The 22,825-nt window shown below is 36.5% G+C and overlaps 1 protein-coding gene across 1 annotated transcript in view; it reads left to right on the top strand.

Annotated features, from left to right (window-relative positions):
* Nucleotides 1-4,199: 4,199 nt before the first annotated feature.
* LOC117407445 (glutamate receptor ionotropic, kainate 1-like) overlaps nucleotides 4,200-22,825 on the top strand; it is a 102,585-nt gene continuing 83,959 nt past the window's right edge. The window contains 1 exon segment of the mRNA XM_059028698.1: nucleotides 4,200-4,733. Within this exon segment, the coding sequence (XP_058884681.1) occupies nucleotides 4,610-4,733 (124 nt within the window). The 5' untranslated portion in view covers nucleotides 4,200-4,609.

Raw genomic sequence — 22,825 nt, 5'->3', positions numbered from 1 at the left:
GAGCACCAGCTGGCTTTGGTGGTGGATTCTTCAATTTTAAGTGCGTTTTTTAGTTCATGTGTTCCATGATGTGTGTGGCTGTCTTACCTTTATAATGTGGATTGTATCTCTGCAATATTTGCACACCAGCAACTTGGATCCCGAAATTTCTTCTGCTAAAAAGTCGTGGAATTCACAGTTGTAATCTTCTGCTGTTTTACTTTTACAATATTTACAATATTTAATATTTAAAAGTTTTCACTACACGTTAATTGTACAGTACAGTTGGATGCATTTGTGTTAAGACTGCTACCCACCAGACAAAACTGTGCAGTGATGCGTCAAAATGAATAGAACCTATACTTTTGATAAGTATCTTTCACACCACAGGCGTAGCGGGAGTGGCACTGGAGGGACGTGAAATAAATAGGATTGACTCCTATTTTTTATGATTTGTCGCACGTCAGCGAGGGCATTGAGCAATCAGAGTACAGCTTCAATGCACGTGGTCCGGCAGGGTGAAGCAGTACCCAAAATGATGGAGGAAACAATAATACTTGCTGTTGAAAAAATACCCAGCACTTTATGACAAAGATCATCACAATTATAAAGATACAGATTTGAAAGACAATATATGGGAGTCCATACGAAGAAACTGGATAAGCCTGGTATGTATGATTTATTGCCATACATGTTGAAATACCATCAGAGAAGACACTCTAATTTCCACATCATGTTGACGAACATGTACCAGTCTTGATCACAGTTTTGTCAATTTTTAACAGTGTACAGATCTGGCAGTTTTCAAACCTGTAGTATCACCTCTGTGTTGCTTCTGGTGTGTATGTCGCTGCGAAAGTACCTCCTCGTCAATTAAAAAAATCACATCGTGTCTGCAGTGTGGGCAGCCTTTAAGGGCTAAACACACTAAAGCATTTATTCGCTGCGTTCTTTACGGCAGCCGATTCACAGCGATTTTTGTATTCACACCCGAGCATTTTTCTCTTCATCAAATGTCCATTGGAACATTTTGGTTATTGTAAAGTGACCCTGAAGGACCTGTGCTGAGTGTTTTGTTTTGTACTGTCTATTTGGTACTTGTAACACTAAAAAGCTAACATGTTCTGGAGCTGTTACCAGAGGCCAGCACAAACCCTGAACAGCACTTCACTTGTCTCACAGTAACTTGTATTGTACCAAAATCACTAATTCATGCACTAAAGGGACTTGTGTATGTGTTTTGTGTTTAATGTTGGGATACAATAACGGGTCTATTATTTCGGGACCAGCGTGGGGATTATAAATGTAAGTAATACACGGCGCTGTATTACCAGCATTATTATTTACTGTTTGTTTCGCCGTCAGGAACTGGACAAAAACAAATAAAAACAAAACTTTGCACCTGGATTACAATTGTCTGCCTGTTCTTTAATCACCTGCACCCGCATTTTTTTTTTTTTATTTTTTTTTAATGCATTTTTATTGAAATAAACAAAGAATGTACAGAAAGTAGAAAAAAAAACCAAAAAAAAACAGAATAGTGAACATATTATAATGGAAGCCAGGGGGTGGGCTTAATAAAATTACAAAAAAATATTAAATAGGTTACATACATGAAGTGTCTTCAAAGCTTTTTTATTATTGGACATCTTAATAACCTTAATGTACTGTTCCATTTCTTTTACAAAAAGAAAAAAGAAAGGTTTCTGATTAGAGAATTTACACTTGTGAATATGAAATTTGGCCATTAGAATAATCAAATTTATAATGTAATACTCATTATTTTCACTGGTCTTATAGTTAGTGAAACCAAACAGTACATTACCAATATGAAATTTAAGGTTTTTTTCTTTTTTAATATTATTGTTGGTGAAAGTAATTACATCTTTCCAAAAAAATCTGGAGTATCTGCAATTCCAAAATAAATGCAACATTGTTTCAGTGGAGTCCTTACAGAATGAGCAGCTCAGGTCGATACCATGTTTCAGTTTCTTTAAATAGTTTTTAACAGGATAACATTTATGTATTATTTTATAAGAAACTTCTTTAACTTTGTTAGTTAATAAGTACTTGTTGGATAAAATCCAAACTTTTTTCCAGTCAATACCTTCAATAAACCCGTCCCAATATGAAATAACGTAAGGGATGGATACTAGATCATTTTGGAAAAGAGATCTTATACGCTTATTATTTTTAGAATGATCTATTAAACAATATTTTCCAATAAAAGTTTCACAAGGGTCTATGGAAGGTGGAGGGCAAGATAATGCTTTCAAATCATTTTTCAGTAAAGTGATCACTCCTCTAGGGAGAGCATCAAAAATAATGGCAAACTCCTTTGCTGTAATAGGTAATTTAAAGGTGGACAAGAATTCTGTATAGTTAAGAAGATTACCATTACATTTAAACAATTGAGTAACTAATATGATGCCATTATTAAACCAATTGGGGAAAAATAAGGACTTATGCTTATAGCAAATATCCTTATTATTCCAAATGAAATATTTGTGTGGAGAAAAGTTATGTTTATAAATTAAAGACCAAGAAAGAAGCATTTGTTTATGAAAATTTGATAACTTGATGGGAATTTTTTCAATATTGTAATTACACATTAATAGAAAGCTTAGACCACCAAGATTATTAAAAATATATGCAGTAATAAAGTTCCAAGTTGAAGATGGATTTTTAATAAACTGTTTAATCCAATTTATTTTAAAGGTATTGTTTAAGGTAGAAAAATCAAGAAAGTTAAGTCCTCCAGATTCATGATTGTTCATTATTACTGATTTTCTAATATAAACACCTGCACCCGCATGCTATTAACCACTTTGCCACACGTGGTGTCATAACATGGGACTATGGATCACGCAGCATTTTGTCACACATATCTATCTCTCTCTCTCTCTCTCTCTCTCTATATATATATATATATATATATATAACGTTTTACTGTTGAAACAAAACACCTACTTGTATATTGCGTTTTCTATCAGCAGAATTACCACCAATGGGTTGAACTGAAGTAAATCCATCCTCTTTCAGTAGCTCAGAAACGACATAAACTGCAGTGTGAAGTATTGTGGTTTAATGAAATTAGACCAAATTGGCTACCTCTGCTTTAATTTTATTATTTATTATTTTACATACCGGTATTTTTAAAGCAGGTCAGTGGTATTTTACTATAGTGAACCCGCATTCATCCCCTATTTTCTCTCCTTCATCGGAAAAACAATGCGGCAGCCTGCACCCGATTCATATAGCCTCCAAATGTAGAAGGACTCTGTGGAAATCGCAGCGTTTCTCGTCCAGAAATCGAACCTGTTTCGATTTTTTCCCCCAGAGTTTTTCTAATAAACGCTGTAGTGTGACTAGCCCTTTACAATGGCGGGAGAAACGCAAACCAATCAACAAAAAAGGTCACATACATTTAGAGCCCGGGGGGGGGGGGGATACAATCAACACCAAATATGAAGAAAATACAAATATATTACACATTATAACTAAATAAAATATTACAACATTTAAGGCACTATTTTACAATATTCGTTAAAATAAATAAATAAATAAAGCGCATCTTAAACATTTTGGATAGTGCTCCCCCCCCACCCCCTTCTATCAGTGTGGAGACTACACAAATGTCAACGTTACATACTCTAAATTGTATACTGTCTTTGGAGGGGGGGGGGGGGGAGGATTTTACTGAACTTTCCTACTATCGGGTGCTTTTACAGCATACAACAGTAAAACATTTTAAGGGTCATTACTGGTCAAATATTTTTGCTTTATACATACACATTTTACTCAAGATTCCTTTGCGCATTGAAAGTCACGTACAGCCTCCAACCAGTCGTTATGAGTCAGTTGGGTAATTTATTAAGCCTTAAAACAATCTGCATACTATTTTTCATGTTGATGCTTTATAAATGATGTCTCAGTAATTTTATAATAATGTTAAAGATATACAAAATACACATATTTTAAAACGGGATACTTAAACTGTATGCTCAACACTTCTCTTTTGTCTACATACAATTAACTGGATGCCACCTTCTGTTTGACCTCATAAAATTATTTTTTAAATAATCCAGACTCGCAAATAGAAGTCTAAATTGTCAAAAAGGTAACGGTTTGCTGCGGGATCTGTCTACTTTACTCACCCTGGAGCGTCGCTGATTATTATGGGGATTACATCTGCTTTTTCATCAGGACTCAATCAAAGATTTAATCATTCCCTGGTGTACCCGTGTTGAGGTTTTAGCAGGTGAATGCTGCCAGATTTGAGGTTAAGCTGCTGGAGATCAGACCCTGCAGTAAAAATCAGCAGCTTCTATTTTAATTCTCGTCACAGTTCTTGCAACAGGGGCAAATTATCTCAGTTTTGCTTAGATCTACTTTAACCCTGAATAAGTAAACGACTTGTAAGACAATTTAAAGAGATAAATAGTTCTGTGTAAGCGATGATGGGGTAAAGGATGAAGACAAAAGTTCACTCTGAGCTGGTCTGTTGTGAGAAAAAAATAATTTGCTAAGCAGAATGTCCAAGTAAATGGGGGGGGGGGGTACATCCACATTTGAAAGCAGTTCAAAAACAACGAGGACTGGCAACTTATCAGCATGAATTAAAGGGAAAATGGAGATCTGTGTTAATTTCGACTCAAGAGTGTTTACCATGGATACTAGGACTGGACTGTTATTTTCCGTCTTTTACTTTATTTCAGAGTTTTGTCTGAGTTCACAGCAAGTCCTTAGAATCGGTAAGTCTCGTACTCTGAGTTGCAGATTGTTTGCAGTTTAAATGTACTATTACACATTTTTATTGTCTTTCTTATTTTTGTAAATCTCAATGATTTGTTTGCTAAACGGTAACGTTACAAGAGCTTCGGATACGGTTTATAATTGATTTTTGCATTGCCAATTCCATCTCTTGTTTGAAAGAAACACAAACATATCTTCCTCACGACCCCTCAACAATAAGCCTTTATGCATTCATAAACAGGGCTGTATACAAAGTGTGCAATAGCAGAACATGTTTTTGTTGGTAAGTAATACAATAGGTACAACATCTGCAATTTAATATACTGGCAATTAAGAATATGTTAATTAAAAAGTAAAAAACAGGCTACCGTCGTGTTTCAAACGACTATACATTAGGAATCTGTATTTCTGTCTAAAAGGAATTGGTGGATTAGGGCTTGTATTAAAAAAACAAAACGACAACAAAAAAAAAAACAGTAAAGCAAAAAAAGTAAACTTTTGACTGGTTCCACAGTCAAAAGTTTTGGTATGAGAGATGTTTGGGTTGCTATGGCGCTATCGTACTTTACCATCCCAGGAATCTGTCTTTCGGTCCGTAATCCAAAAATTATTTTAAATAAATTGAGTGTGAATTTGCTTTCAAGATCACTTTAATTAGTGTGGCTGGGAGGGTTTGTCTGATAACAACCAAAAAGGAAGACAGAAGCAATTCTGAGATTTCTAGTTGTGGATACGGATTAAATATACAATATAGTTGTATAGTTGTTTTTTTTTTATTTAATATATGTGTGGGGATGTATTAAAACTGATGACAAAAAAGGAATGCCGATAGAAAACAACGGAATGACCATATGGTTCATTGGTTTTGGTGTATTTTCGGTATTCCAAGGCTGTCCATAGAAAACTGCTGTCATACCCTGACATTCCATTTTTAGTTTGTGTGGTACGCGGCCTACTATTGTGTGTAAAGCCAGGGAATTAAGATTAGTTACAGGGGTTTTACCGTTACAAGCTGTCAAAACTTATTCGTACTTGGTAACTGCATTTTCGGTATTCCAGGGCTGTCCTTTCATGTCATTGCACTTTTAGGTTATTTATTAGACTTCCTACTATTACTGGAAGTAGGGGCTTTATGATCAGTTTTAAAGATGTATGCTGTCATTCTTTTTTGTCAGTTGTTTTCTATAGGCATACCTTTTTTTGTTTTACTACATCCCATACGTGTGAACATTAGATAATTATTATATTAAATACACCATGTAGCCTAGTTTTGCCAATACTGTTCTGTCTAGCTATAGAAAATTGATAGAAAGTTAGTTACTGTAAATGTTTACAATCCATACGTTTGTTAGGTGGTTTTATCACACTAACTATACTGTTGCTTTTCACAAGCATGGCTAAGAGGAGCCTCTGCCACTGCTGTCTTAATATAAATTGATATTTTGGTTTTATATAGGTTCTAAATCATTTGGTATTTAAGAAATTCTTCTGAACCACAGTTAATAAACTTATAACAAATAGTATGTATTAATACACATTACACACAAAAACAGTTTTTTTTTTTTTTGTATTTAACACAGGATACTATTGTACCTTGCAATGAAACTTTAGTAAATTATTGTTACTTAAATAGTATTCAGATTGGATTTTATTGAACACTTAAACCACTGTTGCCAATAATTTGTATCGTCCAAGGGTCTGACAGAACAGTACCTTTTCGAAGAAAGACAATTTAATTTTCTTAGCAGTGTGTTCGCAAGGAGATCGTTAAACAACTATTTGAAACAAGCAAAGCATTTGAACGATCACAGAATGCAAAGTCACTGTGCAGTCACTCGAATCACTTTCGTCAGTACAGCACTGATTATTCTTGTCCCCTTTCCACCTCCTATAGCTTTGTCTTATTTCTTAATCTTTCCAAATGTTCTATTGCCATTCAGTGCCCCTTACTCTGTTACACATAGATCACCCACTGCAGAATCTAAACTGCTGCATATGGCCTGGGCTTCAATTAACATTTTCCATTTGCTCATTGAGGACATTCCTGTCACTGATTTTGATTAGACTATATCCTTCATGATCTGAGCTGGTAATAATGGTAAATATTTTCCACCAAGCAGTTTATTAAACAGCAACTAATCTTCTTTACCCAGAAAGGCTTTATTTGACTGCCTCCCCAGATTGTGGTAATGCAGAAATCCCATCCATGCACTGATAGTCTGGTTATTTAGACTGCTAGTTTCTGTTCTGTTGTATAGTTATCCCACCACAAAACTATTCAGTTGGTGCTGAGGTACATAGGGTTGCCACCTTCTTCACAGACTAAACCCGGACATATTTCTCGGTCAGCCTTGGTCTATCAAAACTGCAGTATATTGTAATACAGTTTAACACAATTCCACCAGATTACGGTACAGATCAATAATCGTGCAGTATATGCAGTATTGTGCTCTTGAGATTTCTAGTAGTTGAACTTGATATTGAATTCGGTTCTGTTTTCAAGTAGCCTAAAATTACATGTAGATGAATGCAGTTTTCATTATTGTGCATTTAAAGATGTTAAACTGATGGTTCTGTGATTTTGTATAAATATTTCATGAACAATCGGTTATCAATTAAGCGTGTTACACAACAATAAAAATAACCGATTTCAGATATATTTACACACTTAAATGGAGATTACACTTAAGCGGGTTGGTGATTCCCAGTCCTTGCATAAAATATTACTTTACCGTTAACAGAATGCACTATGCTACATTAATTAGTTTACTGAACTTCAATATGAAATCGCTGAACCATCAGTTTATGCAATATTTAAATGCACAACAATGAAAACTGCATTCATCTACCTATAATTTTAGTCTGCATGAAAACTGAACATAAATCTTTAGACGTACCTTACACATTTTTAATGCTGTGCACTTTTTTGCACAGCATAGTCCTTTAGTACAGTCACTTAGATTAACCGGTTAGCTGTCACTCGCTGAAGTTGATTTTACAGGAACAAAAAATCTACAGATTCCAGTTACTGATGTTTTTTTTTTTTTATCCCCATACATGATACTCTTCTCTACTAAATGTCATCCATTGTTTTAATTACTAGTTTAACGAAATATGTTAAACATTTGTATACATACGTACTGTATATAATTCTTATTAGTACTGTATTTTGAAACAAACGATTGAAAATGCACATTGTCTTAATTGGTAACATGCAAGTAAGTTTTCTTAAAAGGAAAAAAAAAAAACCTGGTCAAATCACGTCAAAGTGTGCACGCTCACCAGGGGTGCAGAGTAGGAACCGGGTCAAACCCAGACAGGTGCCAACCCTAGAGGTACATATTCCAAGACAGGTGAATAATGACTTCAATTTGAGGTGGCTGTCTTCTCCCTAAACACTGTGTGGTGCTTTTTGTGACAGTATTTGTAACGTATTGAAATGGCTTTCCTTAGTCATAAATTAAACATTAAATCAAGTAGGTTATCATATAATTTACCAGACTGTTAATTTTATTTTAAACTATACACATTTGAATGCAAAATGTAATGACAGTGGCTTGTTTTTTGCAACTGCCAACATTTATTTCAAGCTAAAATTATTCAGATGTCTTTGGCAAGGCAGTTTATTGGTTTTCAATATTCAACTCTGTTGGAAAATCTGTCTTCTAACAGCTATTTGTTATATATCTAGTAAATCATAAGTCTTTGGCACCTGAGGCACAGACAGATCATGTAGAGCTTCCTTCAAAGGTTTTAAGTTCAATGCATACTAGACATTTATATGCTATAAGACCACTTCTCCACTCGGCCATGTAATAGCTTTTAATAAGGACATTTTTTGTAATAATCTTTTTACTATAAAAAATAAAGCTGGGTGTCCCTTGATTATGAATTAGACTGTAGTTGTTTACCAGTAAACAGAACTGTTGTTTTACTCGTATTGCCTTATTACCTTAAGCTCCAAGACGTTATCTGCAAGCTGTTTACCCCAATTTCATTAAACATTTCACAGTGCACCTTTTTATGATCATATCATCATTTGTGTGGTCTGTTTATCATCTTTTTTATTTTTATAACCTTGTTTGGCTAAAGCAGGTGTGGCAGTAGACAGTAGTTTAAAAAAAAAAAAAAAAAAAAAAAGTATACTCGGGGCCTGATCAGCTTAAATAGGTAGCTTCCAATGTAATTTGTATTATATACTTTCGCTGCATCTGTCTTGCTTGGTTTGAGCTGAAGAATTCTCACTGCCTGGCATTGAACAGACACCCTGTGGCAGGGCAGAAGAAAGCCCTGCATGTAAATAGGGGGCCGGGCAAAGCCCTGCTGATAAATGTTGTATTGTTTGTTTATTAAGAACGTGTGACAATGTATTATGATTTAAAAAATATATATTGTTTTGAAAACAAATGTGTTATTGTGGGTTGATTTAAAAAAGAATGGGCTATTGTTATGATTTAAAATGTATTTTATGTTTATTTAAAATGAGTTTTTATGTTTATTTAAAATGTCGGCCACGTGCGTTTGGGTGGGTGTTCAAAGAGGAGGAACGAGAGTGAGATGGTAGAAAATCTAAAATAAATAAATAAATAAACTTTTATGCAGTGGTGGGAAAGCAAAATTGTGGACTCTTGCATTTGATCTTGGAGCACATACTTAAACTGATAAAATAATGCCATAGCAATATATAACATGTAAGAACATGTATAGTTGTTGTAAGAACTGATTTGAAATACTGAATAAGCTAAAATACAAGACAAGTTTTGTTTCTAGTCATAATTTGAGAGTCCAAATGAGCCCCCCCCCCTTTGACCAGTCATTGAGTGCATTAAAGGGGGAGTTTCCATGTGTGGTTATTTACACATGAAGTGCGCGTGCACGTTTGGGAAAACAGCTAGAGGATCAGGTTTATGGCTGAAAATAAAACCTAAATGTATAGGGTCATATTTCATTTGGCTCAAGCAATGTCTCAAGGAAAAAAATAGAACACACAGGGATACTCCACCGTTGTTAGCAAAGTATGCTAGTTATTTATTGATTAGAGATATGTCCAGGTTGTTTTACCAAACCAGTTAGCATATTAACTTACTAAAAATAGACAGATTCCAGAATCCTTAGTGCTGGGACAAATATCCAAATATTCAAACATTTTTTTTTTTTATGTTTTCAGATACAAAAATCAGATGTTAGGTTCATATTTGCGAAACATAACAAATACCTTGTAAAGTAAACAAACCAGATTATGTGCGTGCACACATGCATAGTGATCTATGGAAGGCCGTCTGGGTCAAAGCGTTGGGCTGCTTTATTTAGAGCGAGTCAGAATCTCATGGGACAGAAAGGCAAGCACATCATTCTGAAAGGTCTCGCTTAAACAGTGCGCAACTCACTGGAAATGTTGTGTAGTGATTTTTGTATAGATTGTGTATTTTGTTGCGACTTTATGTGAAATGTAATAAACGAGAACCAAAATGAGTTTTTTTCTCTTCATTTTACAGCACCGTTTCCATATTTGTTTTATTTGAAGTGTGTAAAGTTTAAATTTCAGTTTTTGTTTGCTTGTTCAACTACCAAAAAGGCACAAGTAAACCTCATGTTCTTGCTTTCTGAAAATGTGTCTGGCCAATGTTTACTGTGAAGAAACAGCAATGGCAAGGAATGAAAAAAAAAAAAAAAATGCTGTGTCAATTTTGTGTATTTATTTTGGGAATAAACAAAGCAATGCTTAACTTGAACTGTTATTTGGCATCCTTTGTTTTGTAGTTAAGGTCTTGCTGTAAAATAAAGGCACACGGGGGTCACGCCCCCCTGCTGCTATGCTGTCTCTGCCTGCGTTCAGCAAATTATAATGGCTTTTATTACTTTTTGAAAACGAACAAATATCCACACGAATATTTAAGTTGAGTGAATTTCTGAATGTGAAAATCCCATGTTTGTCCCAAATTTAAAAAATCCCTATTGAAGATGGTCCTTCCACTGATCCAATTAAATTTCAGAACTAGCCGGCACAAATGTAATTCTCTGACCTGATTTATTTTTTAGAATATTGGTTTATTTAAAATGATTACCCAGTCCAGTGCATTTGTTAGTTGTGATTTGTGTGGCTATAAAGACAAAAGGAGCGGTGCTCATTAAACAATGTGGACGCGGAAGTGATGGTCAGCTATTTAAGGGCCTGGGACTAAACAAAACAAACCCCCCAGTCAATTGCTGACAAGTAAAAAGTCCAAGGGTCCAAGCCACACCTCCGCAATCCATAACCCTGTCAGCCCTGCTCTGTCCAGCTCTACCCTATTTCTCATGGAAAGTGCCCCTATTTTACTCTACAGCATTTGTTTCTTGCTTGAAATACACAACAATCCAGCGGCAGAAGGGGGCAGTCGGGTATAAGATTGTGCTGAAGTGTTCAAGTAGTTCCTGAGCCAAGCTACATTCCCAAGATGACAGTAAGCCTTCCCTTCAAGGTTAGACAGGCCCTCTGGCATGACTCCATCCACTGGACTGTATTTGGGGCACCCTTCCGGGTGAGGTCCGTCAAGGGGGTGGCTATCGAGGCAAAACTTCTAGTAATAGCCAGCCAAGCCCAAGAAGGGTTTTAGTCTTAGAGACTGGACAATCGGCCCAGGCCTGGACCTTTACAATCAGCAGTCTGATTTGTCCTTCCCCCAATTGGTAACCCAAACACTCTGACTCGCTGTTCCCAATTGCACACTTCAGGTTAGCAGTGAGCCCGACCTCCCGCAAGGATTGCAACACAGCCGCTACTGTACATAGATGACTCGACCAATCCACGCTGTTTTCTGAAAGCTGTTTGTTTTACTTTCTGTTTAGCAACCTCTGCAGTAGCCTTTCATTTGATGTGAGATTCTGAAGCCAAGTGCTCGATTTGTATTTTCTCCAAGTCACATTTAAGATGTGCAAAACCATTTGCCTCCATCTGCATGTAAAGTTTCTTTGGGAAGTTTCTTGACACAATCCGCAACCAGAATATACTTTTTGGTATAACAGACATCCTATACTAGTTATATTTTTGTGAGTTTCCTCTAATTTAGCGTACTGTTATACTTTTTTTTATTTAAAATTGTGAAGACCCTGAAATAATTCTATCTGTGCAGGCACAGCAGAACAAATTAGCAAAGTTAATAAATAATTCATATCCGACAGTGAATGGTATTGAAATCAAGCACTGTCCCATGGTAGTTGAGGTACTTGCAGGCTTCTTTAATTCATCTGCATCAGCTCATTGCGTTTCTGCATGGGTGGCAGAATTGTCCATTTAGCATGAGTGAAATGCCACTCCATAGTGTTATTGAAAGAAGGATGCAGTTCCCACAATGTTTTGTGTGGGATTGGAAAGAAATGCTAAGTCTCACCTAGGCTGTCCTTGGCAGGTTTTCAACATTTTGTTGTTCATGCATGAATCTTTGCTGGAAACTGGGACTAAACTGCAACAGCATTACTTTTGTTTTTGGCAATCAAATACAAAGTGTTGTGATCCAGCATTTAAACTAATACTTTAAAGTGAAACTTGGTATGTATATGAAATATCAGAGGTATCTTTTTAAAAAAAAAAAAAAAAAAAAAAAAAAAAAGCCTGTGACAGAGTGGTTGCCGTGCGCAGGTGTGTTGATGTCATGGACCAGGAACACAAACCAAAACAATGAATGGCGGGTGAAACTGAAGCACAACGGCGCTCAGCCTGTTTATTAAATAACAACAAAAACAAAAGATTTAAACAAAACACCAACAAAAAGGGCACAAGGGCCAAACTAACAAACATTAAAACAAGTAGTATGCAGCTTACGTAGCAATTGTTTATTTCTATTCTCCACAGATTTGCGTCTCTCCTCCGACTCTCTCCACCGAGCGCAGACAGCTGCAGGCTTTTATATTCTGGCTGAGGGGTTAACTAGCTATTAATTATCCTATTACCCCTCGGCCATAGTCTGCAACAGTTTAATAAGTCTGTGTGACTGTCAGCTAGTTAAATAAATCAGTAGCTTATCAGTCACGCATCCTCACGAGGTTTTTTAAAATATATATATATATATATATATATATATATATATATATATATTTAAAAGAATTACAAATATCGGCTTTCGCCGTCATAAACATAAATCATAATATAAATAAATAATAAACAGAGGGGTGGGACACTGCCACACTTCAATATAGCTATCACTCTTGTGTTCCCTTATAAATTTTCTCCATAGTAAAATATAGCTAGGTTTTTATTAATTTCATTTTTCGGTGCTTATTTTTAGCTATTTTCCCAGTTATATATACTGAGCATCAAAAGAAACATATCACTTATATATTTGGATAAAATTCACTAGATGTAATTGAAAAATGACAAACTGTTTGAGCAGGTGCAGTGACTTTTTATTGTAACTGCACTAGGGCACCATTCGCTGCCCTAGTGCAGCCTCCAACACGCCGATTGCACAAAGGCACTGCTCTCTTGACAGACGTGGCATGTTTTTTTCTGTGATTTCTTTATTGCTTTTATTCAAGCTTGCAATTCAACAGCTGAAATCACTCCATAGCCAGTGTCCAATCAACTGTCTCACTAATTAGGTGATTAAGTGCATATGCTTCAGTCATAGTCACTCAAGCGTGTCATGGTCAAGGATGGATGTTATAATAGTGAAGTTTCTTTTGATGCTCGGTATATATATATTGCTTTTGCTTTTTATGTACTGTATGAAAATATTGTTTTCTGTTACTTTCTTGTTTTTTCTGTCACTATGTATAGTAACTTGACAGTGCTTGCACACTTTTTCAGTTGTACCTTATTTCCTTTGTCTTCCACAACGAAATCCTTATGGTCACGGGCATATTCTGTGTTTAGGCATTTTTTTTTACATTTCGCCACAATTTGCAATTCTGTTTTAAATTCCATGAGTGTGTAAATAGTCGCTATTGAACTGGAATATAGCTTTTAAATCTCGCGAGCAAGAACAATCCTCAGTTTCTTGTAATCCTTGTTTTAAAGTCTCGCAAGCATGTTAAATGTAGGAATTTGCTGCCACTCAGTAGTTGGGGTGGGTTTAAGTATTCAGAATGAATCAATGCAAGATACAAATCAGGAAGGCGAGACATTGCCCAACTGCACTGCACAAAGTTTTTTGCAAGTTATTTATTTTAGTTATTTTTTCACATGTAACCATTGAGTAACCATTTCCAGTGTTTTATTGGATATAACCGATTTCATTTTTTTGTATGGGGGAGGGGGGGGGGGGAAGAGAGAATCAGAAGCCTAAATATAGCCTGTTGAAAACATGGTAAGCAGAGAGGTATAGGAAAGCACAGCAAACCAGAGGTATGGTAAAACATGGCAAACCATGGTACATTATGGTAAACTAACAGTATAATCATGAGAACTGCAAAATGATCTTGTAACTAAGGGTTACCTCCGAAGTGCATTTGGTTACACCATTAACCTGTCCACATGCAACACTCTGTTCACACTGGATATAAGAAATACCACATACTGCAGAACAAACTGTGGAACTTCTCCTGTCTGCTTGAAGTAGGGTGTAGCAATGCAATAGGACAATGGTTACACTCTGTTGTACCAAATGTACTTAGACAGACATGATTCTGAGGGCTACAGTATATTGAGGCTACAGTGGAGCTTTACATTTGAGTTTTAAAAAGTACAAAGTAAATCTAAAGAAGACATTAGTTAAGGAAAATCTGATATCATTCTTGCATGTATATATACTGTAGAGAAGTTACTCTTGGTTTGTTTATTAAGAACAGAAAAAAGTGACCATTTGCCAGTTGATTTCTGTGTTTGTCTGATCCGTGTTTAAAGATAGAAATTCCAGGGTCATTGATTTTGCTTGCACCGCTATTTAGCATGGTCATTTCAATCTGCGTATACTATGCACATTTACTGTGCTTGAACCATGTTTTCTACAGGTTTAACATGTGATACAACCTGCTTGTCTGTGCTTTCACTTTGCTTTTGATGTGGTTTACTACACTTCGCTGTTAGACAGGGGTCAGTTCAGTTAATACAATTACAAATACATCAGTCTCTATAATTATTAAATAGGATGCTTTCTGGCATTTTACACACTTTTACAGAAAAAAAAACACTAGAGACTTGCATGCGCTGTTAAATGTTTATTTTTCATAACCTTGGTTCTCTAATTTATAAATATCTCAGTGGTGCTGTTTTGAGGCGGCCCCGTTTATATCAATTGAACAGACCCCATAGAGGTGATAGGAACACAAATAAATGAGTTTGCTCAATCATTATTACCAGCAAGTGTCACTATCTATTTAATTACTTTATTAAATCAGTTTCTATTTGTTATTTGTTTGCTGCTGTTTGACTTGTATATATTTATATTTCTTGTTGTATAGTTTGGAACATACTCATAAAACATTAACTTGCCTCTATATACATTGCATTCATTTAAACAGCCATTTCTTTTTCATCGTCTTTAAAAAATATCTGAAATCATTGGTGCTGTCAAGTGTCACCTGTGATTCTGTAAGCTCAGAACCACCCCATATCATGTAAAGGCTCCAGAGTAAAAGCTCAGTGTTAATGACAATTCTTTTATTAGTGATTTGTAGCGAACGAAATAGCTCCATATATTTTATATGCTATGCACATCCATTCACTGTGTAGATCTCAAATGTATCGTTTTTAATGAAATCTATGTTTTAGCAAATACAATTTAAGAAATTTGTCTGCAGGCCTTGCTTTTGTATGTTCTTGCTTTCATTTCACATTATTATTTATTATTTATTATTATTATTATTATTATTATTTAGTTATTTAGCAGACACTTTTATCCAAAGCGACTTACAGAAATTAAACAAAATATAACATATAAATTAGTCTTAAATTGAAAAAAATAGAAAAAGATAGAGAAATGACAGATGGAAAGACATAGCAGACATTATAAAAGCAAATGAAGAATTATAAATATTTCAAATACACTTGCATTTGAAACAAAACACCACCCTGTGCCACCTGTAACCACAGCCCCAAAACAACCAGAGTCCTTTCCTTCAGTGCCTTTTTTCCTGTCAGTAATCAAACAACTGTTTGCATGCTTTGCAGCCATTAAGATGCTTGACCATGAAGACACTACTGAGGTAAAATGACTGAGACATATAAGTGTAACAGATTCCCTGGAAGGCAAGACAAACAACCTGAGGATTTTCTGTGACCTAGTGCAGTACCAGATGGTGTGTTTCAAAATACAAATGCACAAGGATGCATTCTGAAGGTCACACTCTATAATGATAGACAATTGATGGCCTTTACCATTAACATTTGCTTAGAATGGCGCTTGAGCAAAGTTGAACTTATGGCATAATAATTACATTGGTTGCTCGTTAAGATACAGTATATGACTGTTCTCTTTTAAACATACATTATAGCCATTATTATGCAGAAAGCTTATAATTCTTTATCAGGCAGTGTACTTTCAGATGGAACTGTTACTAAATTGAATTTTGGAGAACACTGGTACATCTTATGAAGAAAATCATGTGGTTTGGACAGCCCTCAAGATTGGAGCACATTAGAGAAGTATAATATTCAGCTTGGTTACCCATTCTGATACAGGTAGATCAACTACTTCCACAACGAGATGGAAGAGTACATCAATACTGTAACTCTCAACCAGTGCTGCTTGTTGTGCAGGTAGAAACTAGAAACTCACAAACAGTTATTGTCAAAGATCCTGAAAGTGTACTGTAAGGGCATATTCTTGAAACAAATTAGATTACACTATGTAACACAATTTTTGTTCCTGGGTAATAAGTGTTATTTACTAATTGCTTATGCCTCAAAAGTATAGAAAATGGCTATTATTCCCCACAAACTTTGCTTTTGTGACCAGGACAGTGATATTTTGAAATTTCCCTATTTCCAATGAGAACACGGGTGAATTTGTGTCTTTTCGTTCACATAAAGTCAGAAAAAAACAACATATGAATCCAAATTAACATGTATTTATACTAAAGTAATACAAAAATGACTACAAAAGATTTAGAAGTGAGTAGTTTTTCGAGATTTACGATTATACTCTAAATCACTTTCACGAATCAGCCCCCAAATGTAGTCTCCCATCATGATCTCGTTATACTGTCCTTGGTAGCGGCGTTCAAAGTCCAGTATATCCTGGTGGAAGCGCTCGCCTTGCTCCTCCGAGTACGCTCCCATGTTCTCCTTGAATTTATCAAGATGAGCATCAAGGATATGGACTTTGAGGGACATCCTACAGCCCATTGTGCCGTAGTTCTTCACCAGAGTCTCAACCAGCTCCACATAGTTTTCGGCCTTGTGATTGCCCAGGAAGCCCCAAACCACTGCACCAAAGCTGTTCCAAGCTGCTTTTTCCTTACTAGTGAGCTTCTTGGGGAATTCATTGCACTTCAGGATCTTCTTTATCTGTGGTCCGACGAAGACACCGGCTTTGACCTTTGCCTCAGACAGCTTAGGGAAAAAGTCTTGAAGGTACTTGAAGGCTGCCGACTCCTTATCTAGAGCTCTGACAAATTGTTTCATAAGGCCCAATTTGATGTGCAGTGGTGGCATCAGCACCTTCCGGGGGTCCACCAGTGGCTCCCACTTGACGTTGTTCCTCCCCACAGAGAACTCGGTCTGCTGTGGCCAGTCCCGCCTGTGGTAGTGCGCCTTGGTGTCCCTGCTGTCCCAAAGGCAAAGATAGCAGGGAAACTTGGTAAAACCGCCTTGGAGACCCATCAGGAATGCCATCATTTTGAAGTCTCCTATGACCTTGATGCCATCTCAGAAAAATGCAGATATGTATCCACTTAGGCAGCTGGAACTAAACTGAACTGGTGGGCTTAAGGCCCCTGTATTTATACTACTATTTATATTACTGGAAAGTTCTAGAAGTTACTCCAAGTTTACTCAGCACTGAATCTATCTGGAATGTTCTGGAAAATAGGTAAATTTCAAAATATCACTGTCCTGGTCACAAAAGCAAAGTTTGTGGGGAATAATAGCCATTTTCTATACTTTTGCGGCATAAGCAATTAGGAAATAACACTTACAACCCAGGAACAAAAAAATAAATAAAAAAAAAAATTGTTACACTGTGTTATTTTTGCCCTGATAATATCACAGATGATTGAAACCAGCTGAATTTGAGACTGGTGCTAAACTAGAAGGGAAGCTGTGAGATGTGAAAATACTGGCTTGCCCCATATGGTGCTGTACAATAGCTGATTGAAAAGCATTGGATCCCTGCATAGTTGTAGCATAAACAAAACAAAAAACAAATTGCAAGAAAAGAAGTAAATTAAACAAGTAGGTCTGGTCAGAGCTCAAGTGTGTCGACAGGTTTTCTGAACAAAAGAGAAATCTCTCTGGAATCATTCCATGCGAATAGGTGTATCAATTACAGGAAACAACTAAACCAATATGTGTGACTAAGTATACACTGAAACACTTTCATAAATAAATGAGTACAACAGATACGCCCTGCGTGTGGACATCAAAAAATTAATTATATGACAACTTGATCCTAATCTTAACAGTTCGCGTGAATTAATATGCAATGGTTGAAAGAATGCAATAGATGATTTATGGGTGGGCTTTGCAGCTGCAGTTTCACTTAACAGTAATAAAACAGATAATAAGGATTCATGAATCATGAGGACAGTGGAGCTTGGACTCTGAAAACTAATGAACCGAGTGCAGATCCATATTCAGGATCTAAACGTAACCTAATGCAGGCAGTTCATATAATCCCAATAATCTTGATAAATCATGTAGTCTGCACGTTGACAACAGCACAGTTTATATTATCAGCTCAAAGACGTGAACTACTTTGCACAGCCACTGGCAGCACTTCTCCCCTAAGAAAAATATTGATATTTAAAGCATATTTATAGGGGTGTGCAGATACTCAGTAATTCCCTTGAAAATGTGTGTGGTGTGTTTTTTTGTTGTTGTTTTTTTAAATGAATCCCAGCCATTTAAACTAAAATGCTGCAGATTAGGTGTAAATAGACAAGGGCACATTCTTTGAATTGGTCTCAGAACCACTTTCTACCTGAAGCAATGGCCACTGCTGAAGAAGAAAAATGCACCTACTTTTTATCCATAGGTTTAGTTAAATACAATAATTTTATAACTGCTCTTATCTGTAATGTGATTTTGTACTGGGATATATTTTGTAACAACTGTAAGTCGTCCTGGATAAGGGCATCTGCTAAGAAGTAAATAATAATAATAATAATAATAATAATAATAATTAATAATAATAATAATAAAGTGCTTGAAGTCTGTACTTTGTCATTTTTGGTCTAAAACTATCCCTCATTAGACCTACTCTTTAAAAAAATGTTTGGTTTTTCCCTGTATTCGGAGTGCTAGATGCTATCAGTGATTGAAGATCTAATTTCTGTAATGCATTTTAATGAAAAAACAAACTTGTAAGAAGATAGGCGAGAGTAATGTGATAAATCAGTTGTTTATTGTAGTTTACAGGGATAAAGGATGGTGCAGAAACAAACACAGTCTAGTTGTGACCAAGTTGTTGAAGCATATGATGGTTTTCAACCTTTTTTGAAACCGTACCCCTTCTGTCTGGAGGTTTCAGCTAAAGTAGCGATTTACAATTAACTCTACTGAATGGTACCACTAAAACTAACAAAGTTATAGCTCTTTTAAAGGAAGAGCTATTAAAAAAAAAAAAATCACGACAAGTGTTCTGGCTTTTCTGTTGTGTACCACATCAAGGATCATTATTGCTGTGTTACCTGTTTGACAATGTGGGCAATAATCCTTACACTATCCGGGCACTAGTGCAGACCTTTTGAAAAAAGCTTTGAAACAGTGTGGCGCGGTGCCCCGCCCCTGTGCGTATTTTATGTTTTATGTGGGATGTTATTGTTTGTATGTGCACAGTGTGGATTCTGTAGCACGGGGGATTTAAAATGTATATTTGTATTTAGGCACAGGGAGTGCACAATTAGTTCACGTGCAGACTGTTCCGGGATTCACATGAACTGATTAGCAAGCGAGTCCTTGCACAGCTGCATAAGAGTCAGTTTTTCATGCACACGGATTGGTGTGTTCAGAGGCAGAACGAGAGTCAGGAGGTAAAGAGAGAGAAAGAGGGGAAAATATCAATAACAATTGCTACACATGCACCAGCATGATACATGTTTGGTTCCGTGTTCTGTTTTGTCTTTTTGTTTTGGCCATCTTGCCTTTTGTTTTGTTTTAATTTTTTGTTTTATAATAAACTGGCGCAACAGCGCATTCACCAAACTGTGTCCTATACTTCCTGGTCTGACGTCACCACAGAGCCTATCTGTAACATGTGGTGTTAAGAAGTGGGAAACGGCACCTTCACTGCGCAGGCCAGGAACAGTACTGTGGGTACATGGCTTTGCTGAAAAGGGATTATATTTTTCAGAACCCAGTTACTTAATCTTTAATATTTCTACATAAGGAAACACGGCTATGGTTGCAACGAAAATAGAGGTTGCACGCTATTATTCCTTAAAAATCAATTGACCCTGTCCTTTTTTATTTTGACAAGGGTTTACAACAGCCTTATCCAGGGTGACTTACAGTTGTTGCAAAGTATTACATTACAGATAATAGCAGTTACAGAATATTATAAAGTCTGTAGTAAGCAAGTTCAAATGAGAGAATTACGTTTGAGAGATTACGACGAAGTATTTACAGTTTTACATATAATTTATATAGAATCATTATACTTTGTTATTTAGCTGGGCATTCTGCAGCATGTGATTGGAACAGCAAAGTGAAAGTACTTTTTGTATTTAACTTTAATACATTAGTAATGTGCTTTAGTTTAGGTATTGCATTAATTTTATATGATTTGATTGACCTGTTAAAACAAAATCTAGCATAGTAGTTCAAACAATACTGCCACCTATATGTTTTATAACAACTTTTAAACTGTCTGAAATAATTTTTAAAAAATTATATTTTGATTTGAACTCCGATTTCTTTGAGAATGGCAAGAAATGCCAGTTACTGCAGGATGAGTCATACAGCTTGGACGGTGCCAGTTCGCGTCCGGCCTGTGCAAAGAGGCTGAACTTTGCTGGGGACTCCGAAAGGGTTTGTCACATTGGCACTGATGCTCCTGGGGTGGGGGATGGGAAACCGTTAGGGACTCCTTCTCATCGCGCAACAGTGAATCCCAGAAAATCTGTTGTGTGGTGACCCGCTGCGGTGAGGAGAAAAAACAAAACAGAATTGGACATTCCAAATTTGGGGGGGGGGGGGGGGGAGATAAAAAAAATAATAATTGGTCACTCTAAATTAAAAACATAATAAAAACAAAAAGGAATGCTAGTTACTGATCTGACTTATCTGATCAGCCTGTAGCCCCTTCATGAAAACCGGTAAAGATAGAAAACAACAGAGGATGCAAATTGACAGACTGAGCGCCATGTTCTATCTAAAGATGTTTGCGAAGAGGCCATAAACAGGGTTCGAAATTAATCTGCGTTCAAGCATAGTCTGTTGACAATGAAAGTAAAGATCCGGCAGGTAAAATAATCCCTGAATTAATTGATTTAATATAAAAAATGTACATATTTAATTTATTTATTTATTTAATATGTACTTGTGGTATAAACAGAATACTGAATCGTCCGTGGTATGTTTTTATTCCCCTTAGGAGTTTTGTGGCAGACAGCTACATACTGGGCAGTGTCAGAGTAAAGGGAATTCTGTGGCCTGATTGGCCAATTTGGGGAAGAATGTGTCCATGGTTTGTTTGTATTGGGTCAGTGTAAGAGGAAGTGCATCTCTGTCTCAACCTCTCCCAGATCACAGTGACAGCACAGCCTCTTTTCTTTGGCTATCCAGGATTTTTTGTGCTGGCCTGTATCAATGGCCAGGCTGTGGTCACTGAGTGTACTTGTACTGTATTTTTCCATTTTATGTTTTTTGTTGTTCTGAAACTCTCTGGTGTTAATTTGGCTCAATTGGCTGAGCTTCAGTACCAGTTTGCTCAGAGGATTCTCTTCTGGGGACAGTGTGGAGCTCTGCAGTGCTGTTTGGTGGTAGGACTGTGGATCAGCCTACTGTAGATGGACCCAGTAATTCAGTGCTCATTTCTGTATGGAGTGGAGTAAGGGGAACTGGCTCAATTCTGCCCTGCAGATGCTATTGGCTGCACTCCTGTGAACTTGCAAGAGGTTTTTGTAGAATTGGAAATGTTCTGTTTGGCTTTGATACCGTTTGTTATAATCAAGGGGGACCCCATACTTCACTACCATACAGAAGAATTGGCTAAATTATGTTGTAAAAAAAAAAAAAAGCCAAATTTATTGGTGTTTTAATTTTGTAAAGGTGATTTGTTTTTTTTATGGCATACAAAGCCCTGTGTGCCTTGTCTTTTTAATGCATTCATAGCCAGGTTAAAACTCCCTGACTCACTGATTTTCAGACCCAGGTAGTTGTAACTGGTGCTATGTGCTAAGGGGGTGTCCCAGAGTGAAGCGGTACCTGTTTCCCTGAGATCTGGCTTTATTCTGGAATATCATAAGGGCCGTGTTCTCTCTGTGGTGCCGGGGCTACAGTGTCTTGCATAAGTATTCACCCCCTTGGACTTTTCCACGTTTTGTAGTGTTACAACTTGGAATTAAAATGGATTTAATTAGGATTTTTAACATTTGATTTACACAACATACCTAACACTTTGAAGGTGCAAAATATCTTTTATTGTGAGTCAATACTTGGTAGAAGCACCATCGGCAGCAATTACAGCTGTGAGTCTTTTTGGGTAAGTCTCTACCAGCTTTGCACATCTGGATCTTGCAATTTTTGCCCATTCTTGGCAAAATTGCTCAAGCTTTGTCAAGTTGGATGGGGACCGTTGGTGAACAGCAATTTTCAAGTCTTGCAACAGATTCTAAATCGGATTTAGGACTGGGCCATTGTAAGACATTCAGGTTCTTGTTAAACCACTCCAGTGTAGCTTTGGCTGTGTGTTTAGGGTCATTGTCCTGCTGGAAGGTGAACCTCTGCCCCAGTCCCAGGTCTCTTGCAGACTGAAACAGGTTTTCCTCTAGAATTTCCCTGTATTTGGCTCCA

Source organism: Acipenser ruthenus, chromosome 8 (assembly GCF_902713425.1).
Source record: "Acipenser ruthenus chromosome 8, fAciRut3.2 maternal haplotype, whole genome shotgun sequence".
In the NCBI taxonomy this organism is placed as follows: domain Eukaryota; kingdom Metazoa; phylum Chordata; class Actinopteri; order Acipenseriformes; family Acipenseridae; genus Acipenser; species Acipenser ruthenus.
This window is presented reverse-complemented; position numbering and strand designations above follow the sequence as displayed.